Source organism: Nicotiana tabacum, chromosome 12 (genome assembly GCF_000715075.1).
Source record: "Nicotiana tabacum cultivar K326 chromosome 12, ASM71507v2, whole genome shotgun sequence".
Lineage (NCBI taxonomy): Eukaryota > Viridiplantae > Streptophyta > Magnoliopsida > Solanales > Solanaceae > Nicotiana > Nicotiana tabacum.
The window spans coordinates 86744858-86752955 of NC_134091.1; the positions used below are offsets into that span (position 1 = coordinate 86744858).

An 8098-nucleotide genomic window follows, 5' to 3' on the forward strand; every position below is an offset into this window, starting at 1 on the left:
AGGGCAGATCCAGCCCAATGCAAATGAACCAGGGCAGATCCAGCCCAGATGCAAATGATTTCTACCAATTGCCCCCACTGTGGGTGTGCAGACTCCGGAGGGGCCGATCCAGCTCAAGCGCTATAATAAGCCAAATCCTGGCGTGAATCAATAAAACCTGCTGCGGCGTGCAGCCCGATCTCATAAATATCACTCACCATAGCCCTCGGCCTCACTCAGTCATCAATCTCTCAAATCTCTCGGGCTCATAACACTCATGCTAAGCAGCCCTAATCAATGATACTAGATGTGACAAAATATGATAACAGAGACTGAGATATGATATTAAATGATGAATGCGACTAAGTACATAACTGCAATTAAGCAAATAACTCAACAACAAAGAACGACTACTGTAGGTCCCAATAGTACCAGCATATAGCCTAAACATGATTTCTAGCATAAATTACAGCTCAAGTGCTCTAACACATAGAGTACAATCAAAATGTTCAGATAAGATAGCTACACAGTTCCATGCAATTGACTAAATCACAATTCACACGGTGCACGTCCACACACCCATCACCTAGCATGCGCGTTACCTCAACATCAATCATATAACTCGTAATTCGGGGTTCCATACCCTCAACACCAAGTTTAGAAGTGTTACTTACCTCGAACAAGCCAAATCCAATACCGAGCAAGCCAAGCGATGCTCCAAAAATGCCATCACGCGCATACCGACCTTCGAACGGCTCGAAACTAGCCAAAATCAACTCAAATACATTAATTAATGCCAAAGGAAACAAACCCAATCGATAAAGGTCGAATCATTAATCAAAAACCCAAAATCAATCCAAAAGTCCAACCCGGGCCCGCGCCTCGAAACCCGACCAAACTCAATAAATCCAACAACCCATTAAATTACGAGTCCAACCATACTAGTTTCATCCAAATCCGACTCCAAATCGATGTTCAAAAATCAAGAATTCTCTCTATGAAATTTTAGACAAAACCTCCAATTTTCTATTTAAAATTCATAATCCACATGCGAAAATCAAAGATAGATTCATGAAATATAACCAAAGCCATGTATAGAACACTTACCCCAATCCTTGTGATGAAATTTGCCTCCAAAATCGCTCCATTCCGAAGTTTATAGCACAATATGTGATAAAAATGGCCAACCCTCGAACATAAAGCATTCTGCTCAGCGTTTCCGCATTTACGGACAATAGGTCTCACCTGCGACCTTCGCTTCTGCGAAACAAGGTCGCGCATCTGCGAGACAGCCTTGGCCAGCAGTGGCCGCTTCTGCGATGCCCAGGTTCGCTCCTGTGATGGTGCTTCTGTGCACGACGAACCGCTTCTGCGAAGTCTCCCCAGCCAGCCTAGTTGGCACTACATCTGCGGAATAACACTTCGCATCTACGCGACCGCAGATGCGGCACTGCCATTGCACCGACGAACTTCCTCGCCCCTGCGACTCAACGCACTGCTTCTGCGCTTTCGCAGGTACGTCCCAACTCTCGCATCTGCGGAGCCCTGCTCTAGCTCCAGCTCCACATCCGCTCCTGCGACTCTTTTGTCGCTTCTGCAGCCATCGCACCTGCGCAAATTCAACTGCAGGTGCGCAACACCAGTACCAGCAGCTACCAGCAACCAAATAAGAATGAGAAATGGTCTGAACCTTGCCCGTAACTCACCCGGGCCCTTCGGGACCCCATCCGAATATACTAACAAGTCCCATAACATAATACGGACCTACTCGAGGCCTCAAATTACACATAACAACATCAAAACGATGAATCACACTTCAATTCAAACTTGAATGAATTTTAAACTTCCAACTTCCAAAACTCGCGCCGAAACATATCAGATCAACCGGAATGAACTCAAATTTTGCACACAAGTCCCAAATGACATAACGAAGCTATTCCAATTCCCAAAACCCCAATCCCAATCCGATACCATCAAAGTCAACTCCCGGTCAAACTCATGAACTTTCCAAACATTCAAATTTCAAACTTTCGCCAATTAGCGTCGAATCCTTCTAGAAATATCCAAATGCAAATTCGGGCATACACGTAAGTCCAAAATCACCATCCGGACCTAACGGAGCCCTCAAAACTCCATTCCGGGGTCAAAATCATAAAAGTCAAACTTGGTCAACTCTTCCAACTTAAAGCTTCAATCATAAAATTCATTCTTCCAAATCGATTCCGATTAACTTGAAAACCAAAACCGACGATTCACACAAGTCATAATACATCATACGGAGCTACTCATGCCCTCAAACTACCTAGCGAATTGCAAATGCTCAAAACGACTGGTCGGGTCGTTACATCCTAACTCCACTCGAAAAGTCAATAAAGTCAACCTTCGAGCCCACATACCCGGATTCCAAGAAATTTGGAAAATAAACTTTACCCATAACGCCATGAACTGAATTATATAATTTATCCTAAATTTCATGTCCAATTTCGTGGTCAAAATCCAAAAATATGATTTCTAGGTTTTCTACCAAAATTCCATAATTTCTACTAATTTTCATGTTTAAATCCATATATAAGCCATGTATTTAACTCACAATGTATAGAAATCACTTACCTCAAGATTGATGATGGAAATGGCGCTCCAAATTCGCCCCAAAGTTGGCTCACATGGAAGAAATGAGGTGAAAATGAGCCAAACCACCGATTTTAAAAGAACACTGCCCAGAATTTCCTTCTTCGCGATAGCGAAAAATGCCTTGCGATCTCCTAGGCCAAAAATGCCACTGCCCCAAAAACGGTCTTTGCTTTTGCGGCTAGGACATCGCGTTCGTGATGCATCACTGCCCCGACCCTCCGCATTCGCGATTACCATGTCGCGTTCGCGTAGGCCAAAGGCCTCCTGGCCCGTTTCCTCCATTTCCTCATCACGATCGCGGTTGGGCCTTCGCGTTCACGAAGCACTGCCAGGACAACCTATGCGTTCGTAGACCCATCTTCGCGTTCACGTAGGGCAATCAGTTGCCCCCTCCAATTTCCTTCTTCGCGATCGCGGGACAATCTTCGCGATCGCGAAACACACCAGCACACTAGCACACCAGCAACAACGAATCATCAAAACTTGGTCCGACACCATCCCGAAATATACCCGAGGGCCCCGGGACCCCGTTCATTCCTACCAACAAGTCTCAATACCTGACGCAAACATACTCGAGGCCTCAAATCACACCAAACAATATCAAAATTACGAATCGACGATTGAAACCTTCTTTAAACTTTCAAACATTCAAATTTCGACGAACGCATCCGACTCATACTTAAACATTCCGGAATGACGCCAAACTTTGCGTGCAAGTCACAAATCACGATACGAACCTATTCTAAGGCTCGGAACCTCAAACGGATATCGATAATATCAAAATCCACTTCAAACCAAACTTATGAAATCCTAAAACCTTCAAATGCCAACTTTCAATAAGCGCCGAAATGCTCCCGGACCACCCGATACTCAACCCGAATACATGCCCAAGTCCGAAATAATCATACGAACCTATTGGAACCTTCAAATCCCGATTCCGAGGTCGTTTACTCAAAAGTCAAATCTTAGTTAATTCTCCCAACTTAAACCTTCCGAAATTAGAATTTTTCATCCGAATCAACTCTGAACTTCCCGAAATTCGATTCCGACTACGCGTACGAGTCATAAAACATGAAGTGAAGCTACGCAAGGTCTCAAACCGCCGAGCGATGCGCTACAGCTCAAAACGACCGTTCGGGTCGTTACAGAATCTAAGCACTCTAAATTAGAGTAGTACTTTTTACATCCACGAAAACAATCAACCTGAAAATGGAAGAATGAAAGATTCCCATCCTTATCTGAAGGTGACGCAAACTACATAGCAATTCAACTTCATTGGGTCTTCTTTCCTTGAATCTCCTGTTACCTTTAACTCTTCAACTTCCTCTAAAGAGACTTTGTTTCTTTGTTCCTACTCGATGATGACTCAGAGTTCTCTGTATATAAACAGCCACTTTTGTACAAACTTGATATCAATTGTGATAAAGACAGATAAAAAGCAAGGTACTTTTCATCTTCCCATTTCATTTTAATGCCGTGATCAGGTACTTTTTTGTTTTTCGAATTCCTTACATGTTGTTTCTTGTTTGTTGTAGCTGGATTGTTGGGTGAAGAGAATTATAAGGTGGAGGTTGTTCAGTCCAATAAAGCAGATGCCTTTTGATGTAGTAGATGACTCCAATGGCTTTCCCCGTGTGTTGTTGTCTGAGCCTGGTGGTTCCTCAGCGGAGGTCTTTCTCTTACTGCAACAAGTTTACACTTTAATATTTCTGAAATTCATGATATATTGTTGTGGATTAAGAATTTAATCCAATTCTGCCTTTCCCAAATTATTATGCCAGATGGGTACATCTCCGGCCATCGGATAAGTTTTCGTTATAAATGGATATAGGGAGTTCAGATCGCAATAATCTAAAAATTTCACGCTACGGCTTATAGACATCAGCTTGTCCTCCATAATAACCACGCCGAATGAAGCGTTCTTAGTTTTCTATAAAAAAAAGTTCCATTTTTATTCAGAGAAATTAATCTCAAGGGACCAGTAATTGGTTAAGGTTTATATAAATTTTCTTGTATTATGTCTCTGACTATGAAGTGCATACTAAAGGAGACTTTGATATCTGTGTAAAATATAGGACCATCTATTCCATGAACTCCGGCTAGTCTAGCTACTATGCTGTATTCCTCTTTAGTTCCTATTAGCTTCTTCATTAGCTCCTGTTTCTTCCCACTAGATTTGGATGCAAAAGGTAACATATAGAAGCAACTGCATATGAACCGCTTCTGAAACTTTAATCTCAGCTTCTTTGGTATTTTCCTGAACAACTTTCCTGTTTGAGGTAGGCTTGAAATGTTTAGTTTGGTTTAAGAACACATTTCCTCAGACTTTTCATATTCTTTTTTCCCTTGAATATCTTGGTTTTGGAACATTTGAACTAGAGGCGACACTCAGGCTTATGGCTAGTGCGTGCTGTAGATGGTACTGGCTGAAGTATAACATCAAGTCACATTTGCTGACTGGTTGAATCATGAACCAGAAGGATTCTCTATATGGTTTGGTATATGTAACTCCATTTTAATAAGTTAAAAATAGGTACTCTTGTATGGTGGTCAAGTTGTCTCATGGAAGAATGAACGAGGAGAGGAACAACTGTTCAGAAGTACCAAGGTATGCAACATGGATGGTCATATTTAATAGTCTTTTCGTGCTATATTTTTTAAGCAATTATGTGATGGGACGAAAACAAATTGTGAAGGAGTCACCAAGATATACATGCTTATACTTGTAGCTTGCATGGAGAAAACAAAGCCTATGTGTTTTCTGAATATGCTTCTTTCTCGTTGTCATAACCTATATTTACAGTTCACATACTGCATACACTGAATCACAGTCATTTAATAGTTCTTTGTGTATACATTTCAGCTGCATTCAAGTGTTCTAGGCCTAAATTTTGTAGGCTGTATGTGTTTCTTTCTAACCTCTACTACAAAGTGGCCTGCATTACCTTAGTTTTCACACCATATTGCTTGCTAAATAGTGGTTGTTTTGATAGCAAACGCTAAATGGTTGTCTATTTAGTTTTATCAGAAGATGGCAAGAACTAATACACCATTTTGTATACGTATGAATATCGTAAGCTTCATTAATCAGTGAGATATTTATCTAAGTGGCTGCTGAGGTCTGATAACGTTAGCTTACATATTGGTGCCTTTTCATTCTTTAGGCTCTTGCAAAATCTCCAAATGCAAATAGGGGCGGGATATCTGTTTCAATTTCACAGGTGAGATCACTTGCCAATATTTTTTATTAATCTTGTTTCTTGATTCTATGCATTCATTCAAGAGCTTTAGTTTGTCTATGCAGCTTGGTGCTACAGGGCAAGTTCTGCAGCATGGATTGGTGAGACAGAATCTGTGGTCATTAGTTAGTAGCCCTTTGCATCTACCTTCCTCTGGAAGCCAATCATCTATTGACCTCATCTGTCAGCCCGTTGGGAAAGATTTGAAAACTTGGCCTTGTAGGTATGCTCAGGTGGTGATTGTGGTTACCAAATAATGAAACTTTTTTAGGAGGATCACTGCATTTTATGGTGATGTATGGTGGTCTCATGCAGTTTTGAACTCCGGCTTCATGTATCATTGGGTCCTGGAAGGCTGAAGCTGATACCCTCTGTGAGGAATACTGATAACAAATCCCTTTCCTTTAAGTTTGGCCTAAGAAATTACTTGTCAGTATCTGATATCAGGTCTGAGAAGTAACTTATGTTGCTGTATTCGTAGTCATCATATAATCTTTACAATTAGGCTTAAAAGACATGTTATTCATTAACATTTTACTATGTTGATTGTAGTGAGGTGCGCATTGAAGGTCTAGAGACACTTGACTACTTGGATCTTTTGTTGCAAAGGCAGAGATTTACTGAACAAACTGATGCTATTACATTTGACGGGGAGGTATATTTCTCTGTATCTGATTGATAGGCTAAGCTTTGCTTGATCTTAAATTTTCTCGCGTTAAAGTCTGTAAAAGTTAAGTATTGCTGGCTGGTTAATCTAAATTTCTTCTCGTGTGTAGCATTTGGTGAGAAACTAGGATTTCTCGTTACTGAATATTGCTAAATGTGTGTCAGGTCCATCGTGTTTACTTGAGTTCACCACCAAAAATTGCCATTATAGACCATGAGAAAAAGAGAACTTTCGTTCTGCGAAAGGAAGGCCTACTAGATACAGGTCTGCAAAATCTGTTAACTAGTTATTTATTTTTATATCTTTTGGGCATTGTATTCCCTCTGTAGTTTATATTGAATCTTCATTTTGACTGACAGTTGTTTGGAATCCATGGGACAAAATACCTAAGGCTATTTCTGACTACAAGATTATGATGTTAGTAGATTCCGCAGCCTTTGAAAAGCCAATTGAGCTGAAACCTCATCAAGAATGGAAATGCTGTCAAGAGATTGTTGCTGTCTCTTCAAGCTATTGTAGTGGGCAATTGGATCCTCAAATGGTTTGAGCTGAACTTAAATATAAGCTACATATTGGGCTTCTCTTATGTGTTATGTTGCTGTCATATGTTTATATGTAAAGATAAACTTGATAAGATGATTCTGCAGTTCTTTGGTTTAACGTTCTATGTATTGACCTGCCCCGTTTATTGGTGAGGAGGTGACGTCAATTAAACATATAGTGAAGAACAGTAACAGACCCAAGATTTTATATAAGCGGGTTCAGTCAAAAAGCATAGTAACCACTTGTATAATCGGCACCGGTAAATAGAATTTGCTCGCTACTCAGTTTTAGTCATCATGTGACCTCAAAATAGTCATTGACACCCTTTTTTAATCAAAGTTGGAAATTTTTGTAAAAAAAAAAAACAACTATTTACTTTTAATTTTTAGAATTTTATCTATATACATTAACAAATTTTACTTCAACAAATTTATATATTTATTAATTTTAACAAAAAATATTTAACCAACTTAAAAATCTTATACACTCTTAAGAAGTTTAACATAACAAGTATTTACAAACAAAACAAAAGTAAAAAAGTGAGTTATGACCTAAACTAATTGATACATGCGTTTAAAGTAAAAGAGATTATACACCAAACTAAAATTTTCAGTATAATAAAATTAAAAATTTCAACATATATAAACTAAACTACATTAAATTAAAAAACTACAAATAATCTCAACAAAACACTCTCATGCTTTAGCAGAAATTATGAAAGAGAGAACCAAAATTCACTTAATGGAAAGGTTTTTTTTCTTGAAGTAAAATAGAGTTTAATAAGAAAAGCTATTGTGGTTATAAGCAGAGAAAAGAAATCATAAAGAGAAACAGGAAAAGAAAACAAAATAAAAAATAGCAAGGTAACAATAGGTGATGGGAAAAAAAGGTAACATAAAATGATGAACAAGAAATCACAAAGAGAAACAGGAAAAGAAGATAAAATAAAAAATAGCAAGGTAACAATAGGTGATGGGAAAAAAAGGTAACATAAAATGATGAACTGAAACATAAAATACAATGTGGAATAAATATGAGT

The 8098-nt window shown here is 39.2% G+C and overlaps 1 protein-coding gene across 2 annotated transcripts; it reads left to right on the forward strand.

Annotated features, from left to right (window-relative positions):
- The first annotated feature begins 3823 nt into the window (after positions 1-3823).
- LOC107832792 (putative glucose-6-phosphate 1-epimerase) lies at positions 3824-7348 on the forward strand. Of its 2 annotated transcripts, XM_016660670.2 has the most exons (9): positions 3824-4053; positions 4146-4280; positions 5144-5218; positions 5775-5831; positions 5915-6072; positions 6165-6296; positions 6402-6504; positions 6681-6780; positions 6876-7348. In XM_016660670.2, exons 2-9 carry the CDS (start codon positions 4203-4205, stop codon positions 7061-7063), a joined length of 891 nt encoding a protein of 296 aa, XP_016516156.1. In that variant the 5' UTR covers positions 3824-4053; positions 4146-4202; the 3' UTR covers positions 7064-7348. The 2 variants fall into 2 exon arrangements, with proteins under 2 accessions (XP_016516156.1, XP_016516157.1); XM_016660671.2 differs by lacking the exon at positions 3824-4053 and having other exon boundaries at positions 4150-5218; positions 5902-6072.
- The last annotated feature ends 750 nt before the right edge of the window (positions 7349-8098 follow it).